The 25,043-nt window shown below is 38.2% G+C and overlaps 1 protein-coding gene across 3 annotated transcripts in view; it reads left to right on the top strand.

Annotated features, from left to right (window-relative positions):
* Positions 1–25,043, top strand: part of rbfox3a (RNA binding fox-1 homolog 3a) — a gene marked incomplete at its 3' end in the record, with an annotated part of 435,124 nt that overhangs the window by 216,910 nt on the left and 193,171 nt on the right. For all 3 annotated transcript variants that reach the window (XM_079388760.1, XM_079388761.1, XM_079388762.1), the window contains one exon: positions 17,478–17,555. In XM_079388760.1, the coding sequence (XP_079244886.1) occupies positions 17,534–17,555 (22 nt within the window). In that variant the 5' untranslated portion in view covers positions 17,478–17,533. The remainder of the gene's footprint in view (positions 1–17,477; positions 17,556–25,043) is intronic.

Genomic DNA, 25,043 nt, shown 5'->3' on the forward strand with positions numbered 1-25,043 from the left:
CCTGCCATGGCCTCCCAAGGCCCCGGATCCGCCATGGTCTCCCGAATCTCCAGTCCTGCCATGGCCTCCCAAGGCTCCGGATCCACCCTGGTCTCCCGAATCTCCAGTCCTGCCATGGCATCCCAAGGCTCCTGATCCGTCCTGGAGGCTTCCCTGTCATATCCTGGTCCTGCTCCAGCCTCCAGGACGCCCGCCCCCCCTCCCCGATGTTACTGTTACGGTGCGGGACGCACCTTCCGGGAGGGGGAGATACTGTCAGAGAACGACCAGGCTTTCCTCTCAACCAATTGCCACGATCCACGTCACCAGAGTTCTAATCACCCGCACCTGCACCTCATCAGCGAACAATCACCACACACTTAAAAGCACTCTCCTCAATCACAACAGTGTCCGATCTTGTTGTAACATACAAGGACCGACGCTCTCAAGACTCATAGCTGAGTATACTACCTGACGATACTTACCTGTTGAAACTTACCTCTTGTTCTGCTCCTCTTCATCTTCCCCATCCGCAGATCCGGACGCTCGACGACGGACACTGTTGTGGTTACCACTCACTGGACACGTATCACGGCACACAGAGCACTCCCCTGCACGCTGGAGGTTCCCGCTGTCATCATCCCTGTCAAAGACACAGTGACTGAGTTTATCCCGGCTCACGGGTCTCCTGTAACTCCATTGACTTCTACTCATCTCAAGAATACCAACCCCTCAGTTCTTCCGATTCCAGATTCACTATTAAACACCTTTGTTCTTTCACTAACCTGCTGTGTCTGACAAGTTCATTACAGGTTGAGTACATAGTGTATAAGTGCATCATTTGGGACACATTTATTGTGTTGCATTACATAAAACTAGTTAATTCTGCCAAGCAAGGTTTTTTTTTTCCTTTTTGCTGCATTTTCTGTTCACCGTTCCTTGTGTCTCATACATTTCATAAAGTAAAAAAAAAATACATTTAGCATGCTAATGCACTAGCATACACTATTGCTAGCTAGTAGTTAACCCAAAAGAAATTCATTGAGTTATTTCACACATCTAATTTTATTTGACTCAATTCAGTTAGAATGTTACTGTGAGTCACTCATAAGGGATCGGTGCGTTATATTGATATTTCTTAATTTTTTTGGAAATAAGCTGTATTTGTACTCCTATTTGTCTAAATGAGATTAAAGTATGCACATTTTAAACTAAATTAAAGTGTAATATAATTTGCATTAATTAAATTAAAACTGATAGAACATGAATTATACTCTGGTTGCTTTAAAGATTAACAGATGTTTCTGTTAACAGTTTTAAGGTGCGTTTGTGGAAATGACTGTATTTTTTTGTTGCTTTGTATTTTACTGTATTAAATCATTGCATTGTATCCCTCCGGGACCAACATAAGGTAAAAGGAGCCACTTACCATACACCACATGGTCTGAAGCTGAATTCTGGATGCATATTTCATTAGTCAGCTGAAATATTATTAGTGTGACCAAATCTACTTCTCCCAAAATTGAAACCAAATAAAAAGACAATTACCTTTTGAGTAAAGTAGCACCGGCCAATCTGTTTCGACACATGGAATGTTTGAGGTCTCATAAAATGACCACCCCGACCCAAAATAATCTGACGTGGGGTGAGAAAGGCGAGCTGGGACCTGGCTTGTCTCCTCCAAACTAGACAGACTATTTTTAGGCATGAGGAGACAGTTTCCAGATAAGCAGGAGCTCTTTTGATTGACAGGTGTAATTAAGGCGCAGGCACTGATGTGATGTATTTCATTTAGCATGCCCGGCATCTCCGTCGATCCCACCCGCTCTTCAAATCACCAGCGCATACCTCACCTGTCCTGCATCAATACCATGGCCGCTCATGCCTACAGCCATGATGGACGCCGTCACCTGCCAAGAGCCGATTGGACACTGGTTATCCTGCACTGCAGCTGTCAGGCCACCCTTTGCCTTTCAGCTTAGCAAAAACGTCTTTCTGTCTCCCTCTCCTATAGCTCCATATCAGCAGAGCATGGAGAACGAAGGGGACAAATGGATCAGAAAGAGGATGAAAGCGGCTTTATTGATTTATCTGAAAGGCTCACTCAAACAAGAAGACCTCTGCTGACTTCAGCACTTCCTGCCATTGAGACCAAACAGAAAAGAGTTAACATCACCTGAAACCAACCCAAACGGCGCCTCCTCCCGACCACTCTGAGTTCATTCCATCAAGAGATTGGTCTCTGAAGGTTTCCGAAAAGGCTAGACATGGTTGTCTGTAGTAGTTTTTCCCAACGCCTTACATTTTAAAATACCTCCTGAAATCTTAATTAGGGAAGGTTATTGATGTTTTGTAAAGAACATCACTTCCATTGGGATTTATAGGTTTTCGAAATTAATTTTATTTCTTTAAATCCTTTTACTATTGTGGTCAAAAAAGAGGATTCTGTCATCATTTCCATCATTCTAAACCTGTATGACATTGTGTCTTCTGTGAAACACAATTGAAGATGTCTCACTGAATGTCTTTTTTTTTTTTTTTTTTTTTTCTTTGTTCATTCAATGAATGTCAAAGGGGACTTGTGTTGTTTGGACACCAATGTTCTTGAAAATAACTTTTGTGTTTCGCAGATTAAACTTCATACAGGCTTTGAACAATGTGGGGGTGAGTAAATTGTTGTCATTTGTGGGTGAACTATCCCTTTAACTCTATTTTTCAGTAGTGTTCCAATATCTCAGTTGCTTTCAAAATAGTGGACATTTTCCAGTCAATCGATTCATTAGTAGTTTTGTGGATGCTAGTGAATCAGTTGATTCTTAAATGAACCGATTCAAAAAAGATTCAGTAATTCCCTAAACATCATTTTACACCTTTATATTGGAATATTTAGTTAATCACTGTGCCATTGACTCAATTGCATCAAATATGGAATGGAAATTTCTTATAATTATGAATATATCATAATATAAAAATGAAGATAACATAATTGACTTTTTGTATTGATTGATAGGTTGTCTTCCTAATTGGGATTTTTTTTTATTCATTATTTGAATAAATTAAGTAAATTAGAATCATCAAATGTGTGTGGGGATACACACATGTTTTGCTCTTTGTTAGTAACTTGTAGTGTAGCCAACTACTTTTTAACTTTAAATTACAAGTAGCTTGTTGCTTGACAAGCTACAGTCTGCAAGTAGCTTCCTCACACTGCAAGCTACCCGTGTGTTTGTGCTTGGTAGAATAAGCAGTGGCGTCAGCTGTAGAATCCCTTTTAAATGCATCTCAAAATGATTAGATTTCGCTTAGCAAAGCATTTGAAAAGTAAGTAAGCATCACCCACTAAAGTGGGGAAACAATCAAGGTTTGTAATGGGTCAGAAGTGTATGGATTCAAATTTTGACTATTGTGGAAACATATGGATTTTTCACTGTTCTTTTAATTGTGAAATTAATTACTCTGCATTGTAGCCAGTCCCCGAGTGAGTTTGTAATGCATGTGTTAAGCTTATAACTGTGACAGATTTGCACCAAATGCCTGAAATTAGACTTGTGCTTTGAGAGGCAGCTCACATTAGATTGTTATTTGGCGGTTGAGCAAAACCAATTACTAGAGGAAAAGAATCATTAATTATTTAGCTTAGACCACACATTCAGTTCTGTAAACAAATTACCCCTAAAATATTGTAAGTGTGCCAACAACATTTTCAAATGACACGAATTTAGAGCTTCAAACTGAACAAAAGCTCCTATTATACAACCCCCTTTAAGACAGCCTTAGATTCCTCTCAAGGTTAAATTTGTTTGCTACAGAACTGAACTGACATGTTTCTTTTGATGCTTTTGAGAAGATCAGCAGCGAGCGACCACGGAAATATGGTTTTCGCTTGTTCAATGCCGGATGTTTCCATCTCAAGGGAAACAGACGACTTGTTTGACTAGTTTTTCTTGTGTTGGTTTCATCTCAGACTATTTTAGAAGCAGATCTGTAGGCTTGCAGACAGCATTAGCGAGAACGCAACTTTTTCAAGTTCATCCGAGTACTTCTCCAACTTAAAACTCGGTTCTGGGAAGACGGTGTCCTAATTTTCACCCCAGCGAGTAGATCAAGAAAGATCCACGGAACTCTGCTGTAAGTTTAAACTCAAGTTCACCTATGAAATCATAAATGTGTAAATCTGCAACAAATATTTTTCAGATTTTCTTGACAATTTTAAGTCATAAAGTGCGCAGGATATATTAAAATTCATTGCAAGCTTCGACAGGCACGTAAAATGATACTAAAGTCCAGTTTTACTAAACAGGGCAAAGCGCAATTCCAAAACAGCGCCGATCGGTGTGGAAATTTCTGCGGGTGATTATTAACAACGTTCAAATTAACGAACACAGACGCAACATCTCATTTACATATCGCCCAGCACAATATACCAAGTGCAGCATACATTAACGTAGTTGCAAATAAAAAATAAGGTCAGAATGTATATATTCAATAAAGTCAGGCGCAAAAATAACTTGTGTCCACGCCTTTTCAGTGCTAATTCTTCACTGCGCGTCTTTAGTAAATCCTAAAAGTACTATTTTAATGCCAAAAGATGGTTTGCATTGGTGCAAGCTGTTAGTAAAACTGGACCTAAGTGGGGCAGTTGTGCCGGTGCCCTCCCGAACTCAACAGCGCCCCACAAATTTTACAATCTAAATCTGTGGTGAAAAGTGGAACTGCAGCACACTCTAATTGAGAGCCATTTGGGCAGTTTTGGACTGCCCCACTTATTTTCACGTTTCTAGAAAGACTATAAACTTTTGAGTTTATTATAAACTAGCACTACAACTCAGAATCTGCCGCACCTAAATTTACGTTCAGGAGCCGCTACTGTCTGAAATGTCAAGTCATGTGGTTACCCAGATGCCCTTGGGTTAAACAATTGCGTCAGTCGCATGCGCACATGGCCTTCTCGAATGTGTTTGAACGATGGTGGCATCTGGAAGAATCAATAGCGCGACAGCCATCCGAAGTGTGAAAGCATTTCTGTTCATTGTCTTTCCACCATTGTCAGCAAAATGAGCCTTTTTTGTGCACACCAATCATCTCGCAGCCGTAGCATGCTCTCTGTCCTATCGCCACACGTTCGCTAGCCTATTTGGACCCAAAGGTAAAAGTGGAGAAAGTGAGTGAGCGCTACAGCTTGAGTAGCTGAACAACTGTCAGCAGGCTATTGACTGACACCTGCTGTTGGCATGTAAATTTGCTTAATATTAGATGCCTTGTCCGGTTTTACTGCTGATTCTCAGCTGGGCCTGATGAGAGACTCTCTACTGAGGCCACTATGTTACAGTAATGGACAGCCTTTTAGCTCTCTCACCATAATCATAAATTTATCGCCTCTGAGTGCAGATGGTCCATAACCATGCATCACCATCAAACCCTCGCCGGACCGAACTCGGAAAGGGTCTTTTATCCTTCCTCTCTCTCTTCCTCTCTCTCACTGGCTCAACACATCTCTCTCACTCTCCATTCTCCACATTGCTTTTGCTTTCTGCAAACTAAACAGATATGCTGGACTGCTGAAATTCATTTCCACTCCCAGCACTCGTGCAATTTAGCGCCAATGAAAATGAAAGCCGGGTGATGGATGGAGCCCCTGTAAAACAGGATTATGTAATCGGCAACTTGCTCCAGCCACCTTGCCCACAAAAAGCTTCAGCCGGGCAAGAACGATGAAATGAACGGAGGTTGTGAAAGGCCTGACCCCTTCTATGTGTGTATGTGTTTTCTTGGCCGAAGGGCTGGCATTTTTCACTTCCGACTCTCTCTTCATGAGTACCCACTCAATCACCGCGGGGCAGCTGCCGGACTCCTACAGCAACCCTGTCAGGTGCGAAGAGAAAGGCAGATCTGCCAGGGCCCACTGAGTTTTCTGGGGAAAAATATATATTTTATGTAATATTTGGGGTCAGTCAGTTTTGTTTTGGAAGAAATTCATCAACAAGGAAGCAAGTTTATCAAAAGTGACAGTAAAAACGTTATACTGATTAGAATTATTCCTTTTTAAGATTTATTTTTGTCATTTTATGCCTTTATTTCAATAGGACAGTATAGTGACCGGAAATGAAGTTGGAGAGAGAGAGAGGGGGGGGGGGATTCTGAAAGGTCCACGAGCCGGGACATGAACTTGGAAGCATAACAGTGCTACATGTCGTTGCACTGCCCACAAAGCTATCAGTGCCAACCTGATTAGAATGATTTCTGAAGGATCATCTGACACTTAAAATATATTCAGACTGTTACATATATAAACACACATAGAACATTTTTGGGACCAATTTTTACTCCCACAATAATAATTATAGTCTCTGAGAATGTATATATATATATAAAGACATGTATTTCAAATTATTTTTGAAATAATTTTTTTTATTAATATTTTTTCCCAATATCCCATGATGCTCTATCATCTCACTAACAAGCGTGTATCATCCCTTCAGAGCTGCTACTCCTGTACTGATTCTATACATCTTCACTTGTGAGCTTTTTTTTTTTTTTTTTTTACTAAACATGCTAATCGCTAGCAAGGGAGTTTTTATCCCAGCATGCTTCTTGCCTGATAAAGAGGAGAGACCTGAACTTGATGCCCATTGTTTAATTACCTGGGACATTTTAATGGCTCGTCAGAAAATGGTGAAATATGACTAGAGGCTAACTGATCCAAAAATACCCATAAATCCCCGACCAGGGAGCTGCTGGTAGCGTCTACGGGGGGTAATCTATAACTCTGACAGGTTGGATAAAGGAAGAACAATTAAAATAATGAGAGGGCTGATTAATCTTTACATTAAATATTAAAAGCTCCTGGGGGGTGGTCATCCTACACGTGAGCAGTGATAAATGTCTGATATATGACTGTGTGTGTAGGTGTATGTGAGAGGGGTTCATGTTTAGCGCTTCTGATTGTGCTCTGTTAGCAACTGTTAATTCGTGTAAAGCTGTAAAACATTGAGCTTTATTGCGTAAATCAGTTTATCCAACTTAAAATACACCTATATATTGCGTAAATCAGTTTATCCAACTTAAAATACACCTATAAACAGTGCTGATAATGTGATAGTTTGCATCTGAGTGGATATTTAGGTGGTAAATACAAAGGTGCGGACCCCTCCGGCAGCTGTGGCGAGTGAAAGGAGCTCAGGCCTGTCATCTGCAACAGCAAACACTGATTCTAAATGGACCGAGAACAGAAACGCTTTAATAAAGCCGAGGCAGAACACCCACCTCCCAGAATACACCACCCGTCTCTCACTAACCCGTGAAATCGAGTTCACCTCTGAGAATGGATGCGCGCCTCTTGCATCTTTCTCGTTCATCCGACACACACATGCACACACACATTAAGCGTTGAATTACATACTCAGTTCTCTCACGGGAACTTCTCTTTCATTTGTCTAGTCAGAAGCGCACAAAAATGTGACAGGCACCTCTGGCTTATTTAGTTTTACTTTTCATTCATCCTTTATTTACACTTATGCAGTCTTCTTTTGCTGGAATTTGAACTACTGTACAAATGGTGTGCTTTGTACAGTACATTGTGTTGTGTGATTACACCACACCTTTCTTATATAGAAATGGCTGTAATGGCTGCCATAACATCACCTTTTACATTATGTGGTTCTCACATTTGGCTTGGTACAAATCAGTCAGGTCAGGTCAACAAAGGTTGCAAAGACATCAAACATTCAGCTTCATTGCACACAAACATGAAGCAGGCCATTTCAGTTCCAGTTATTTGTTATTTGTCGCACATTTAACACCAGTATGAATTAACTCGCATTGGCACAAGTATCTGAATTTGAAACTGTGAATCCAATGAGGTGTTGGCATCAGAAATCAAAAGACATTCATTTTTGGAAAAAAGCCTTGGTTGTAACAGTGCTGTTATATTTTAAACAAAAAGATTATGTATTAACTTTAAAGATGTTAATATTAAACAATTTAAAAAAATACATGTTTGAATTATTTTAATACATTAACAGAATTTGATATTATTTATGCTTTCTAAAGACATGACATTAATTGAAGATTGTTTTATTCTATTGACAACTATAGTTTCTAACAGTAAGAAGTCTCATTTAGTTTTAAGAAAGAAAAGCATGTTGTCTTATAATATCATCGGAAAAATAAAAAGATATAGTTCACCCAAAAATGAAATTTAGCTGGAAATTTACTCACCCTCAGACCATCCAACACGTGGTTTCTTTTAAACAGATTACATACATCGCTTGCTCACCAAATGATAACAATAAAACAATAATCTACAAGTAATCATAATGACTTCAGTCCATCAATTAATATCTTGTGAAGTGAAGATAATGCTACTTTCTTCTGTGAAAAAGTTGTCTCGTCTGAATCAGGAGAGAAATATGCACAGATCAATTATTGTTTACAAGCGAAAACAGTCCAAGAGAGTTCTAAACAAATATGTTGGTTGATTTTGATGTGAGAGGAAAACAGGGCATTGACTTTTTTGGTGGAAGCATTATTATGGATTATGGACTTGTAATTTGGTCAGAAGTGAAGGTTTAAAATGAAAATGCCGTATTTGTTTCTTACAAACAAGAAGCTTTTCACTTTACAAGATGTTAATTGATGGACTGAAGTCATGTGGATTATTGTTTTTTTTTTTTAAATCAGATGTTTGGACTGATGGCACCCATTCACTGCAAAGGATCCATTGGTGAGCAAGTGATGTAATACTACATTTATCCAAATCTGTTTTGATGAAGAAACAAACTCATAGTTTAAAACCAAATTTTCCACCATATTTTCATTTTTGGGTGAACTATTCCTGTAATGCCTGTATTGTAGGGAGTCCTGAATCCAAACAATCCCAAATGTTTTGGGATTGTAATGCAAGTAAAATTATAGATTATTTTAGGGCTTTACACAAAAATTTAAATCAGTCTAGCTGGAATGAAGAGCTTTTGGTGGTGTCAGAGCCCACTCTGGAGCAGGGAAACGCGGAGGCGAGGAACTTCACAAACTTCAGAACTTTATTGATAACACTGGGATCACAGGAGACATGGAGATGACGAGTCGAGATGACGATAATATCGGACACAGGGGAAGGGAAACACAGGGCTTAAGAACACAAGGAAATCACAGAGGAAGAACAGAAACAGGTGCGAAGAAATTAAACAGGGCTAGGGACTAATTGACTACTGATGACAGGGAACGAGGACAGGAACAGGAAGGCCAAATATAGACACGAGAGGAGAGGAAAACAAGACACAGGACTGACAGGTGGGACCTACATTTGGAAATGGCACTTCTCCACTAATGACACTAAAGTCACTAAGTCAAGTTCAGTCACCATGTTCAGGAAGAGAACGTACGTTTGCAACGACAACATAATTACGGCCATTCTGTAATATTATGATATATTGTGGGATTCCAATGAAAACAGGATGACAGTCTTACTACCTCCAACGATGGCTCGATTTCCACTTTAACAACTCACTAAATCCACACAGCTTCGGAATAATTATCATAAAACCTGGTTTTCATCTGCCTCTATAAAGCAAGCAGAGGTTGTTTTCCTAATCCTGAAGAAAGCCGTCGATGGTAAACCAACAGCATTTCATGATCAGAGGCCTCATCCCGCCTAACGTCTCGCTCTCTTTGCTTAAAATGATAAATTTTAACAACATGCTTTACACCCTTGTTACTTTTTATTGTATATTTATGTTTTAGTAAATCAGCTCAAACTGGAAATAAACCAAGCTGTTGTTGGTAATTATTCACTAGTTGTTGATTTTGTTTTGGTCCTTTATTTTCACCCTTTTACGGCGGGCCGTATTTCATTTAAATTTCCATCTCTCCCCCCACTTTCAGTCAATGGGCTGCTTTGCCTGTTTTAATATTCAATGTCCCTCATGTTCAATTTGCATCAGACGTCCTAGTGTTCCATTTCCCAGAATCCTCTCTGTCCAACATAAATTGGGTGCATGTTGCAGTGGAATGACAACACTAGGTCTTAATAGAAATGTCTATTAGCTGTATATTCAATCTTTTTACCAAACAAATGCAATATCAAAACCGAGCAAACCCACAGTTATGAGGGAGGGCGATGACGCGCCATAGCAAATTCTGTTTCATGTTCGTTTTAGGAAGGTCAATTTGAAGATTTCGGCTTGCCAGAATAAGGAGGATTTCAATTGCGTCGGCTAGTCAGTTAAGTCTACGTGTTTCATTTTGGCTGTTTCTCTTCTTCCGAGGCCTTTTCGTCATTCACTGTATGTGTCCGGTATAGTTATAGCAGGGCATTGTATTATTTATCTGCTGGGTTGGTTAAAGGCAGAGTCCCCAGAGTGGCCTGGCATTTGGGAATCCTCATTAACATTTGCAACATGTGGTTCAGCAGGGTTTCTGGTGAGAGTGCAGTCCGCTCCGTGCTCTTAAATATCTCAGCCGCTCACCAGGGATAAAGCTGGTATTTAGTGCTTACCTACAGCTATATGAGATGAAGAACATTGGGGTGGTAGTCACTCATATTTTAGTTTCAATGTTGGTCAAAAGAAAGAGATGTAATGAGATAGCTCATACAAATATTAAAATCCTGTGATTATTTACTTACCCTTATGTCATTCCAACTTAATTTTATGTCATTCCTTCATATGACTTTCCTAAAATAGTGGGGCTGTTTGCAATTTTTCATGCAAGCATTTTTTTAAAGCTTTAAAATGCCTCAAAATGTTTCAAAAACCCTATAAAGTCTAATGCAAATTGAGCATGAGCCTCATTATTTAGTTAACCTTATGTTATTCCAATACTGTATGATGTACAGGATGCTTTTTTCATGATGTTTGTCTTTCAAGCTACAAAATGATTTAAAACCACCATAAAAGAATCATAAATGAGTCATACACCTTATTTATCATTTTTATTCACTAAAAATCTTGATACCAACCCTATAGATTTCCCTTCATGAGAAAAGTAATGACGTCTGTTTTGTGAAAGAATCATTATTTTGAATCAGTTGTTTGAGTTCGCAGAACCACTTAGAGTGACTCATTCACAAATCTAACCAATTCAGTTCCTGAACTGAACTCAACTCAGTAAGCTTGGAAGTTAATTCAAGATGAATAATATAATTGAATAACAACTCTTTTCCTCACATAAAGTGTGTGAGTCGTACCATTTTTATGGTGATTTAGTAAGCTTGAATGCCATGGGCACTAATTATGTGGACAAAAATGGCCTGTACAGGTTTCCCTTGCTGTTTCACAGAAGAAATAAAGTCATTCAGATTTTCAGTGGCATGAGGGCGAGTAAATTACAACAGGTTTTTCATTTTCAGATGAGCTAATCCTTCAACAAAAACTCAAAGTACAGTCTGACAGCAATCTCAAGCACATGCAAAAGCAAACATACATGCCACATAAATTCCCAGCCTAGCGATATAAGGTGAAACTCCATACGGAACAGGAACATTAGCTCTCACAGCTTTCATATATTGACCCAGTATGAAAATCAAATTACAGCAGGCTGTTCAAGGCTTAATATTTATGTCCAGACTCTCTATTCAGGCTCCCTGTAGGAAGAGTTGATGAGCTCCAGCTTGTCTGTAATTGAGAAGTGTTTCCAGGTCAGTGTGTGTGCCACTGTGCTCTGGTGTGTGTGAAAGGGGATATTTACTCTGTGAATAGGGGATGAATGGAGTTACAACTCTATTTACCAAAGCCTGTATAAGCTGCTCAACTAATCTGCTTCACAAAGCCAAGTAGAATCCAAAAGGATTCAGGCACAGCATTACAAAGTTAAATTGTTCTTTTATGCCGTGCCACTGCCCTGGCCATTTTTCATTCTTTCTCCCCCCCTTACAGCCTGTTCTCATTCTATGTTGAAAAGATGTAGAAGCACATCCTTCACTTCTTCTTTCGAATGCATGCAAGGAACTGATAGAAAGCATTATTCTGTCTTCTGATCTTTAAAACATCTATTGCTAAATCAAGTCAGCCTCAGATTCTGACATGGAATGGCCTCTAATGGAACATAAAGCTCTTTTGGCTGAAGAACTAAAATTTCTCTTCTGTTTTGTATTGTATTTCATCTTATTTATTTTCACAATCTGCTATTAATTAGTCATTCACTGCCAAAGCAGCATTTTAATCCATTGGTATGATTATATTTTATTTATTTTTATTATTTATTATGCTTTGTGCCAATAACGTCATTGGGAATTTCAAGTATTCTAAGTAAGCAAATCTATAATATCTGGATACATTTATCCATTAGCATTCTCATTCATCTTAATGGCACATGCTTGGCAGGCGCAAGAAAACCTGGACGTTTGAAGTGTGCCATCTTTGCTCATCAACCATGATAGCAAGCAAAACCCTTGACCCCTTTATTATTACAACAGTATGTGTCCATTTAATGTTAGAATCTAAAATTTGAAATCTCTAATTTGGCTTTTTTAGGTTAGGTTATTAATAATGTATGATTAGTGACACATTTTTAGTAACTCTACATCTTTACACCAGTGGCATCGAGAACAAACCCGGAAAACAGGTCTCATTGCTTCCGCTTCTCAGAGAACGTGTCAACAGCCAAAAAATAAACCACTGTTTTTATAAAAGAGTCATTGAATCATTTTCTCAACAATTTTATTCAAAACAGTGATTTGGCTCTGTGTGCATTTGCAGTTGCACAACATATGTTTAACTTCATTTGCAATTACTTTCATTGTCGGGACAAATATGGACAAAGTAACTGGAATTTTCTTCATGTAAAAATGTAAGTTATATAATATTAACACTTGGCGTCTTTTAAAATTATGGCAGTTTAATGTCTACAAAAATGGTTTGTAGGGACTACAACAAGTTACTTCCTGAGTTCTTGACGCAACAAACCCAGATAAACCCCGCTCCCGGGAACACGCAGGAATTCTCTCATTCAGATTCATTCAAGCTTTAATTAGGATAAAACTGTATATTAAAAGCTAACAGAAGCAGTAGCATTCACAAATAACAACATATATAAAAGTATGAAACAACAACAAACAAACATACCATTAAGAGCCGTGCTTGCACAGGTTCTGCGTGATCCTCTGTACTAATATCCTCTGTCTCTCAATCGGGCTGAAATTGATAAGCAATGCATTGTTTACAATACAACAGGAGCACATGCCGCTGAGCTGAGGGGCGGGACGTTTAAACACGCACTAGAGGTGGTTTAGCCAATCACAACACACTGGGCCAGCTGACCAATCTCAGCCCATTGCGTATTTCTGAGGGAGGGGCTTCATAAAAACAGGAAATGATCAGTGCGTTTATCAGAGAAGGGACAGAGCGGTGTAGAATAAAGGTAAATTATGTGAAAAAATGTGTTTTTTAAAAATCAAAGCATGAACACATGTTAGACTGCACCCCATAAACACAATCAAGCCTAGAAAAAAAAACAGTCAACCACCCCTCTAAAATCATGTTTGCTGTATCATATGGCTCAAAATGTTGTCTAAAAATACACATTCGATTTGTGAACAATTGAAATAAATGCATGTCATGGTATGTACACCTGTCGCGTGTCAGACGCCTTGTTTTCATCTGCTTACATACCGCAGACCTTTCATAGTTGAGATGTAACATTTGTTATTGCACTGTTCTCATCATACAGCAGCCAACGGTTTATTTATTGCTGTGTACGAAACTAAATAGCTGGGCAAATAGACTTTAGTGGGATGCTATTTTCTTTTTGCTTGCGACATCAATGTAGTCCGAGTGATGGTTGTTTTATTGTTGTTTTTTTTCCATGGCACTCTTCAGTTCTGTGTTATGCCTTTTTACCGTCCAAATAATTAATCAGCTCCGACACAACAGGAAAAGAAACAGCTTTTAATTACTTATGATGAAATAACAAATTATGTTGGCCTTGTTCCCAAAAATACTGGAGCCAGTGCTTGGTAATTCATTACAGGGAGAGAGAGTAAGTGTGGGAGGGAGACATGGGGCTGTGAGATATGAGCTCTGTTCGGATGAAATCAATACACATGCTTTGTTCATGTGTGTGTGTCTGCGTTTGTCTGTGTTGTTGTGTGAGATCCTTTGCGATCCATCAATATCTGTTCAAAAGGTTGAGAGTCAGACCGCAATGGATGCACTTACATATCAACAAACGCTAATGCGTTAGACACCTGTAGTATATTCTTGTAAATGAGCTAAATTTATCATCCTCCACCCTTGATTTTAATTACTTTTATCAATCCCGCTTCAAACACAGTTTCATTTTTGGGTGAAATTTGTCGAATTTGAAGTACAGGAAAGAGAAAAACCCAGTAGGCTGCCTACACAGGCAGCTGTCTTCTAAGGTGGCATCGTAACTGTGATTAAACCTCATAAATGAATGATTTAGGATGCTCTGCTTCACTGAGTGCATACTCCTTTTGAATAATTACTTCACAACCATTAAAAAAGTATGTTCTGTAGTATGACTTTAATCTGGACGTACTACATTCATCATGTTGTCATTGTCATGTGATCTACCAGCCTCAGTTGTCTCTCCTCACTGCCATTCACAAATCTTCTCATGGGATAGCCCAAGCCTACAATAAATACAACGCAATGCAAATATACTGGGTAAAAATATTTGGTTTAATTTTCAGTATTGAACGAAATATGTGTTTATTATTGATAATCTGTCTGCTGTCATGGATTTGTTTTGCCCCCATTGAGTTTGTTACATTGAATTCTGGGATTGTCTTATCTGCAAAGTATATATATGCAATATTATTTTAGTATTTGGTTCAAATGAGGTGTCTTATAGTATTGCTTATACTGTACCTTTGGAAACAGCCTTCACCTTAAAATGTTGCCTCCGTAGGCAGCTCACTAGGTTTCGGAAAGGAACATTTGTGTTTATACACGTTGAGTTCTGTGGATGGACACAAATACGCTCAGGGTTTTGTTGACATGCAGAGACCTCTGTTTTTCATTGCCACCCTGTGAGCCTGTTTTCAGGCAAGCGAAGCGAAATTCTTCAGAAATGAATTCTCACCGAGTCGGTAGTGAACTGTATTTCCCAGAAGGCTTCCTGCGTCTCCAGGTTTCAGTTCTACTCTTGACCACAGAGGGGAACACTCGGAATGAAATTAGATACTTCCCCGCAGACAACTACAACCTCTATCAGATAGACAGACACAGAGAGAATGGACTTTAGGTGGAAGGAAAAAGGGTTAGATGTCATTTTAAAAGAATAGTTTATCCAAAAATTAAATGAAAATTCTTTTATCATTTATTCACTGTTATCTCTTCTTAGACATTACTTAAAGAAAACTCTTAGCACGGTTTTCGTTTGCATGCAATTAAAATAAGTGTGACCCTGGACCACAAATCCAGTCTTAAGTCGCTGGGGTATATTTGTAGCAACAGCCAAAAATTCATTGTGTGGATCAAAATTCTTGTTTTTTCTTTTATGCCAAAAATCATTAGGATATTAAGTAAAGATCATGTTCCATGAAGATATTTTGTAAATTTCTTACCGTAAATATATCAAAACTTAATTTTTGATTAGTAATATGCATTGCTAAGAACTTAATTTGGACATCTTTAAAGGCGATTTTCTCAATATTTTGATTTTTTTGCACCCTCAGATTCCAGATTTTCAAATAGTTGTATCTCGGCCAAATATTGTCCGATCCTAACAAACCATACATCAATGGAAAACTTATTTATTCAGATGATGTATACATCTCGAAAAATTGACACTTAAGACTGGTTTTGTGGTCCAGGGTCACAAATGGTGAGTAATTCTTTGAAGCTTCAAAAATGCTGGAAAAGCACAATAGAAGTACCATAAAAGTGATGCATGTACCTTTTTCTGCAGGTCGTCTGAAATCATACAACATGCTTTCTGTGAAGAAACATACCAAAATATAAGTATGTATTCATTAAAATGCTTAAAAAGTGGAGATTTTTCAGATCTTTTCAAATAAATCATTTGATTTGGTTCACAAAAACTAAATTATTCTTCCACAAATTGGTTCTCGAGTTCAACTCAGTGATTGAATTAAGTAAATAACAAATTAGTTTCTCTCACTTATAGCTTCATAAGACTTTACAGGACTTTACATCTGTTTTTAATTAAAGCTTCAAAGACTCATTCCTTATTTATTGTAACTGCAGAAGTGCAACCAGCACATTTTCAGAGTACATGCTTTTGAGTTCCACTGAAGAAAGAAAATCATATGGCTGTGAGACAGAATTTTTGAATGGACTGTCACTTTAAGAAAAGGAGAAAGGGTGACGGGAAAAGTGTCAAATAGAGGTAACGGGAAAAAATGTGGATGATTTGTGAGCGAGTTGATAAAGAATGAACGATACGCAAGAAGGACAGAAAGACATTCAATTGCAGAGTGGCAGAATGCTGTTTTCAATAAACACATTAGCTCTATATTTTAGATTAATGCTAACAATTAAATGACACATAGGAACAAGCCTTTTATCAAGCCCAGTGGATATGGATGGGGCACTATGCATATTTAATCTGAATAGCCTGCAATAGAGGCCATTACGGCCGTGTAATTACGGTAATGCTCTAACAGGGTCTTTTGTCCCGAGTGCTGCATTCACTCTCTGGGGCCCAGTGTTTGTTGGGTTGTATATTTTTCTGTGTCCACAGAAAACTTGCAGCATTATCATCTTTCCCCGTTTCTTTTTTCTTCTTCTTCTTCCCTCACACTCCTCTGGGTGAAGTGATTTCTTACTCAACACAATGTTTCTCTAAATAAGAATGTGATTTGAAGCCACCTGCTTTCACGTACACACAGCCAAACCTGCCTTAGTTCAGTCGATTTTAAATTAGCAGTGACACCAGGCCCATTTTCTCGCCAGGTCAGACCTACAGAATGATTATCCTTCTTATCCAACTATCAGGCTTAACTGTTTCCAGTCGGAAAGGGTTAACGGGATATGAAAGGGTTTGTGGTTAATTTATGCTTTGTGGGCTTGCAGCTTACGTGTTTACGTATCCGTGTCTTTTTTGCTTTATTTATCTGTAACTACAGTATGTGTGGAAACACACAAGCTGGTGTATGTGCTCCAAATGTTACAGTAGATCCACTTCAGCAGCAGTGTAGCATGAAGCACGGTTGCCGTACATGCGGAGGATTTGGAGGTTCTGGTGGGGTTCTGAGCTTATCTGGACCCTGCAGGTCTTCTGGCTGTTCCTCAATTCCCTCACACATTATCATAACAAGGGCATATGAAATGAAAAAAAAGAACAAAAAAACAATTTAAGTCCAAACACAAACATATTCACAAAAACAAAGAATTCCAGAGCAATCTATAATTAAATTGGGAGCTCACCTTCTTTGTTATGGTAGACGGGGCTTCGTTCTTAATTCAAATGAAAATTTAAAATACCACTTTTTTAGGAATTAAATGTTTTTGTTTGCGTGTAATTGTGTGGCTTTTATTCTCAGGCTCAAAACTTCTTGCTGTCTCTCTCTCCCGCAGGCATCAGACACCTCTGTGGTTGCAGTGAGACCCCACCTGCTCAGCCACAGCTGTACATGGAGACCCCCAGTTGGGCAGGTTAGTGTGTTTGTGGAGGTCATGGAGTGAGTGTTTGTCTAATTGTGTTGTTTGGGTGTGATTTTCTTCATTGGAACAGATTTGGACAAATTTAGCATGACTTCACTTGCTCACCTAAGGATCCTGCAGTGAATAGGCCCAAACAGCTGATACGCTCACACTTTATTTTAAGGTCCAATTCTTGCTATTAACAAACCATTAACTTTTGCCTCAATAAAATCCTAATCTGCTGCTTATTAATAGTTAGTAATATAATTACGTTTAGGATTAGGGATGCAGAATATGAGCTTTATAAGTACTAACAAATGTGTTAATAATAGGCATGCTAATAAGCAAAGTTAATACTGAAAATAGGTCCTTATACTAAAGTGTTACCACATATACAATATATACATATACAGTAATCCATAATAAGTAATCCACGCAAATCCAGTTCATCATTTAATGTTTGGTAAAGCAAAAACCGGCATGTTTGTAATAAATCCATCAAGACGTCATTTATTTTGAGGCTAAAATAGGAGTCTCCTATCCACAGTATGGCTTTCTCCGGTGAAAATATGCATAGATCAAACACTGTTTACAAGCAAAAACAGTCCAAAATAGTTGTTGGTGGATTTTGATTTAGGGGACAACAGGGGGTGGACTATTTTTCATTGAAGGAAGCATTATTATGGATTTTGAACAAAAATTATGGTTTAATGTTAAAACATCTTAATGATGGATTCTCATTTTGGATGCCATAAGTGTGAGTATATTTTCAGCAAATTACAATTTTTGGCTGAACTATTTCTTTCAGTCACTTTTGTTGGTGTATTCTTGTGTATATTCTTAATTTATTTACTTATTTTAAAACTGAATATATTGCCATCATTTATTCACTCTCATGTTGCTCCAAACACTTGGACAAAATGTTTCATGCTGAACAAAATTTGTACTACTTCACCAACACATCTTACACTCACATTGTTATTGTTTAAAAAAAAAAAAAATCTTGTTTTCTTTTTATTTTAATTTCCTCCCACCTAGGGCACCAAATGTCGGACTGTCATTGTTGACCGCTCAAAATATAGCTGCATGATCTTCCTGGTTTTGAGTTAGATGTTCTTTCAAGAGTGAATGGTGCTGTAAGCAAAGGTTGGATTGAAATTCAGTCTGGCTCCTCAGTTCATGGGATGGATTTCATATTTTTGCACAATTTACATTTACAGGCTTTTTCTCTCTCTCCTATATCATCCTTATCCGCTGTATGTCTCAATGTCCTTGTTGTTTTCCGTCTGTCTGGAGTATTTCCTCTGTGGATCAGTTACATTACTAGAAACCTGGTAGATTCATTAATATTTACATACAAGTTTCATACATGTCTGCAGACATTCACAATTTTTCCGTCACATTCAAACTGATGTATGTATATTAATAAAGCTCTTCCATGAAAAGTGAATGTAGATAGATAGATAGATAGATAGATAGATAGATAGATAGATAGATAGATAGATAGATAGATAGATAGATAGATAGATTGATTTATTGATTGACTGATTTACTGATTGATTGATTTTTGTTGGAAAATGTTTGCATACTAGTTTTACCCACAAATGTTTAAATGTATCTACAGTTGGTAAATGAGACCTAATTTAGACTTAATTTACCTTGTGCCCTTAAACAGAATCTGAGTTCATTTGAAGTGCATTTTATTCATCTTACTTTTTCTTCTAGTAATGCAAAGTTGCCTTATAAGACCAAAATGACTAGTCACATCAGTTTGGTGTGTGTGTGTCCCTTCACAGCTGTGGTTCTCAAATGCAGAAATAAAACCATGCTAAATGCAAATAAATAAATAAATAAATGCAAGTAACCATCTCATTTTGCATTGTAAGGATAGCAAAATGAAACAGCTTATTGTTGATATCAAATTCTACGGTGTCATCTGTCACTGTTGAAGCTCGCCAAATTAGACAGAAGCCAACACGGACAGGTTGCTTGACATATCGCTATCCTTAAAAGTGGACAATATTAGATAAGAGAATTAACTATAAATTGCTGTGTTGGGTCGCCACTTGATGTCCAAATGAAAATTTGGCTACTGAACCAAACTAGTTAAGAGCTGATGCTGTAGAGCTGTAAATGAGCGTATGTCTTTAAAAGTGGAGTGGAGAGGAGAGGGCCGGAGCGAGGGAGTGAGAGAGGAGTGGTTTAAGTAGTGCTGACGACAGGCCTTTGATTCTGAGCATGCCCATTAGAGGGAGCCATAAATCCTGGGCTCTCTGGACTGCCTGTGTCAGCAGTCCATGGAATGAATTGATATTAAACGCGACAAAAAGCCTCTTTAATTCTGCCTCCACCAGCCTCTCTCTCTCACTTCTTCTCTTCCTCACTCTCTCTCTCTCTTTCCCTCCATTTCTCTGCCTCCCCCTGTTCTGGACGGTAATTGAAAAGAGGGAGGGAAAAAAAAGCCCAGTGAAGCCAATCCTGTCATCATAAAAACATCTGCAATTACATCCACTCTATTCATTATTTATGAAAGTCATTAATTAAATATTACTCACAAATAGCAATAGCATTTTTCCCTTTTTTTGCCCTCATGTTGTCTTCAAAATGGGCACGTTTTCTGCCAAACATCACAATGCCGTCCACAGTAAACATTTATGTTTAGACATTAAGAACGATTATGTACGACCGAGGCCTGTGGTGGACTCATAGTGGCCTTTAGTTCCTGAGAGAGGCGGAAATGTGCTTCTACCGCCTCTGCGTTGTCACCACACACCTCGGTGCTGAAATAATGGAGATAACTTGATTCACTTTCAGGCAAATGGGATATTTTAAAATGGCCCCCTTTCTCATTTTTATTGGCCTGTCTAAAAATTTCCCGTAATGAGAAGAGGAAGTGCTGTCACAGGATGACATCACCTCCACACATGATGTGCTAAAACTGTAAGCGGTGGGATTTCAGGTGCCAAATTGATAAGTTAGACCTGTTATTCCCAAAATTGTAAAGATGAGGAACGATACATCAAACGAGGAGCTCCATGGTGTGACGCTCTTTTAAAACGAGCCGGATGACATTCTAAGTGGGGAGCCGGGCCGCTCTGAGAGCGCAGACCAGCGTCAGGTACAGCTGTTGTAACTCTTTCACTTAGCGGGGCCCCTACGTGGAGGCTCTCAGCCGGTACGAGAGCCCGCGCTCACAACATGTACGTGATGGATTCAGTCGGGGAAAGCCATCATCTGGTCGTGCACGCGCGTGCTGAGCGAGGTGGGCCCCGCGTGATTAATGATATTTGCCTGGAGTCATCGAAAGCTGGATTTAAGTATTTCGGATTTAAAGTAACATTCGTCTCTATTGTTCACAGCGAGAGAGGCATTAGTCAAATTCAGCCATGTCTCGGCAGACGACGACGCTCCAACCCCTGGAGCACGCTGTGTAACAGTGCAGTTGTCTCACTCTCGCTTCGACAAATTATTCATGCAATTTTTGCCCGTTTTGTCTGATTATCTACAAATCTCTCTCACGACTGAGTTTATCATCCTGCCAAAATCATTTATTTCTCAGTAGTATTTCCGCTGAGTAAATGTTTGATGAATTGCTGTCATTACGCCTGTTTTTAAAGTGCAAATATATTCTGCCAAATATAGGACTTTGTTTATCAAAGTAATTTTGCAAAAAGGCAATATATATATATTATTTTTATTATTTTTTTCATGTTAAATTAGACCTCAAAACATGGCAGTATCTGATGTATTAGATTAACTAATTTTCAGTAAACCTTTAAAAAATAATATTTGTTTTTAAGCAAATAACAAATAAATTTTAGTAATCAAACATTTTTTATAGGCAAATGAAAGGGGCCTTACTTCAGTGCATTCTTTTTTTCCCCCAGATTTTGAATTCTGCGTTCCCAAGGTGAAGGGCCATTGATGCCATTAAGAGAATGGACAGTGAGAGCGAAAAATCCCTTGTGACAACTGAGTAATGAGATGAAATGATAGACCTGGCTCGGGTCTGGCACTGGTATTTTGTAACTGTAAACGTCCTGAACTCAGCATTAAACTGACCATCTGATCCAAGACTAACAAAGATCCTCAAGGTCAAAGACTCACTCGTCCCTCTAAAATAGTGTTCCTTAAAGCGCTTAGCAAAGCATAATTTGTGCACGTGTTTCCTTTGGCTCAAATAAATCACTTGGCGCAGATGGTCAAATACAAACGTCCAATTTTGACTGGCACAAACGGACTTACCTTTTTCGAGCACTGAGTCAGGTATCAGCCCTTTCTGGTCAGATGCTTTCAAAAAGCAAAAGGGTGAAAGAGCAAAGATTGCACCTGACTGCCTCGCCGCTGTGTTTCTGTACGTCTGCAGCTTCTACGGATCTGTCAATGGAAATCCAATTGCTGGGAATGCGTTCAATCCTAACTCAGTTACCTTGGTGGATAGTGGCATCCACTGTATCCACTGCTGCCTGTTTGAGCTGTTTGTTTTAGGCCTGAATCATGGCGGATGGGGTGTGTGTGCGAGTGTGCCGTGAGGAAAATATACATTTGGAATTACTCACAGTCAAAGCAAAGCCTTACTGGGGACTTCAAAGAACAGAATATTATAATTCATGCTGTAAAATATTGAGAACCAGGAGAAATATGCAAAAGAGTGCTTACTCAGTATCTGCCCTTTTTATGCACCACTTATATATTACAGTATGCTGTCTTGCAGTGTTACTGTGCAACAGGTTTTAAAGAGACAGCTCACCCAAAATGGAAAGTTTTGCGATCATTTACTTGTCCTCGTGTTGTTCCAAACCTGTGACTTTCTTTCTTCAGTCAACCACAAAAGGAGATGTTTTGAAGAGTGTTCAAAATGCTTTCTTACAAATAATGAAATTTGGTGGTGACCATAGCTGTCAATGTACAATAAAATGATTATATTCCAAGTCATCTGAAATCATATGATGGCTTTGTGTAAGGAACAGGCTGAATTTGAAGTTATTTACTGGAAATCGTGCTTCACATGTTTACCATCAACGTCAGACATTATTAAGAGGCAATATTTTAAGTGGCATTTTATACCTACCGAAAGACTAAATATGTTTAAAAAAATTAAATTGTATTTATTGAATTTATTATTTATGGATTTTAATATATATATATATATATATATATATATATATATATATATATATATATATATATATATATATATATATATATATATATATATATATATTCTTTACTCAGTAACCAATATTTCTAACCAATGAAATATTTGAAACTTTTCCAGATCTAGAAATCACACTTTTAAAATTAGACTACCTCGTATACACAAAACAAAATAAATAAATAAAAATGTTGAGGGTGAATACAAATAATAATAATAAAAATCATGATTTTTAGTTGTTTAGCTCATTTAATTTTAGCTCATCGTGATTTTATTTTATTTAGTCATTTGAGAGAACCACTGGTCTAAAGTGTTTCAGTCTAGATATAATGAAATTATAAAATGTTAGATTACAGATAAAAAGCAAAGGGGACATTAATTACCCCCATAGTTTAATTATTCAGGGGCATTTTAGTTGCTTTCAGGAGCGTTTTTGCCACAAGCCCTTTTTCTGCTGAGGGAAAAAAGTCAAACAGGTTTGGAAAGACATAAGGGTGAGTAAATGATGAGAGAACTTTCGTTTTTATGAGTGAACTATCCTTTAAATGTAGCGTCCTCTATCTACATGCTGTGTCGGTAGTAATGTTTTGTTTGCCTTGCTGTAGCATGCTATTGTGAATGCCACTGAAGGCAAAATCAGCCACACTTTGGTAATAAAGGGGCTTTTCTCTCGCGCTCACCCTTATGAGTGCTCTTCAAATGAGGGCTTTCTAATCATAATTACACCCGAGACTGCTTGTATCTGCTCTCATCAGGAGCCCCTCTGGCCAAATCACAGGGCTCAAATCAGAATCGCAATGACACGCCTTTAATTCGAAAGTTTTGATGTTTCAAAATGCTTCTTGAACAGGATTGGAGGTTCTTTGAAGCATGGAGACATGACATCGATTATCGAAAGATGTCTCTCTGTCAGCTGCACAGAGGAGGCGCAAGCAGGAAGTTAATCTTAGCTATAGCGTCCTATCCCCTGTCATACAAACGAGAAATGATTGCGGTGTGGTTGACATGCTGTGATACGTGTGATGTGTTATATTCGGTGATCATTTGATTAGCAGCGTAGAGTCAGGCTTATTTAATATTAAAGGAACCATTCCCCTACAAACTATTTTTTATATCTTCTCATTATTTACTTAACTAATTATTTACTTTACTTCAATTTTTTATGTGGAAGACAAAATGTGAATTTGAGGACTATCCTGGATTATATTTATGTTTTTTAATATCATGAAAGTAAATGGTGACCATGGTCGTCAAGCTCCAAAATAACAAAAAAGCCCTAAAAAAGCTCAAAAAAAGGCTTCTGAAACTTTGTTTGATGATCAGACTTGAATTTAACTTTTTGTTGTTCACATAAAATCTATTGTTAAAAATAGCAATGTCCGACTCATGAATGATTTAGTCGTTTGACTCCTTTTCAGTGAATCATTTGATTCACTCTGATTCATGATGAATGAATTCTTTCTGGGGGCTGGACTGCTCATCTAAACAGGGTTCATCCTCTAATTTTAAGATTCAGTTTCATACTATTAATAAAAAAGTTGTTGAGCAAGTACATCTCCCATTTGTAAACCTGAATTCTAAAGCAAATGAATCTTGTTTGGAAAGTTCTTTGAAAAGTATTATATTTGCAGAGCTGTGCTGGGCTTAAACAATTTCTATTTTCCCAACCTGCCACTTTAATATGATTAGTCAAAGCTATGTGTTTCCTTGTGGTTAATGTTCTTTCAGCTCTTAGAGATGTTTCTCCACTAGTTCCTCATCAAAAATTAACAAAGAAAAAAAGCTCGTAATGATAATCGCACAGTGTTGCATTATTAAGCCCGCAGTGCCTGAGTGTTTGGAGAGAGGTGAGGGTGAGGGTACTCATCACACTGATTTGAGGCCTCTCAAAGGACGCACGGGGTGTTGTTTATGAGGATAATGAGCCCTTCATCTCGCCCAATACAGCGTACAATGGGCTCATTACAATTAAAATGGCTGAAAAGCAGGCCTAGTGGAAGCAGGGAATGAACATGATGAGAATTCAGTGGGAACGTTAGGAGGAATGGTGTATTAACCGGCCAGGAAGTCATTTTTAACCCTAGTGGCAGCTGAATTATGTTCCATTACTGAATTGGACCTAATGCTTTTTCTGCCAAACACATTGCTCTTGATGCCCACTTCAGGCAAAGCGCTGGTAATGTCCAAACTAAGGCAAAATATCTCCTGAAACAGCTCGTTTTTCTCATTCCTGTTGAAATTTGCTTCCGTAACTAAGTTCAAATGGATTTTTGGCCTGCTAAACACAATCTTTCAATGTTTATATGACGTAAAGTGAAACTGTAAGCAGTCATGTCCTCTAAAAA

This window comes from Barbus barbus (genome assembly GCF_936440315.1).
Source record: "Barbus barbus genome assembly, chromosome: 32".
Taxonomy (NCBI): Eukaryota; Metazoa; Chordata; class Actinopteri; order Cypriniformes; family Cyprinidae; genus Barbus; species Barbus barbus.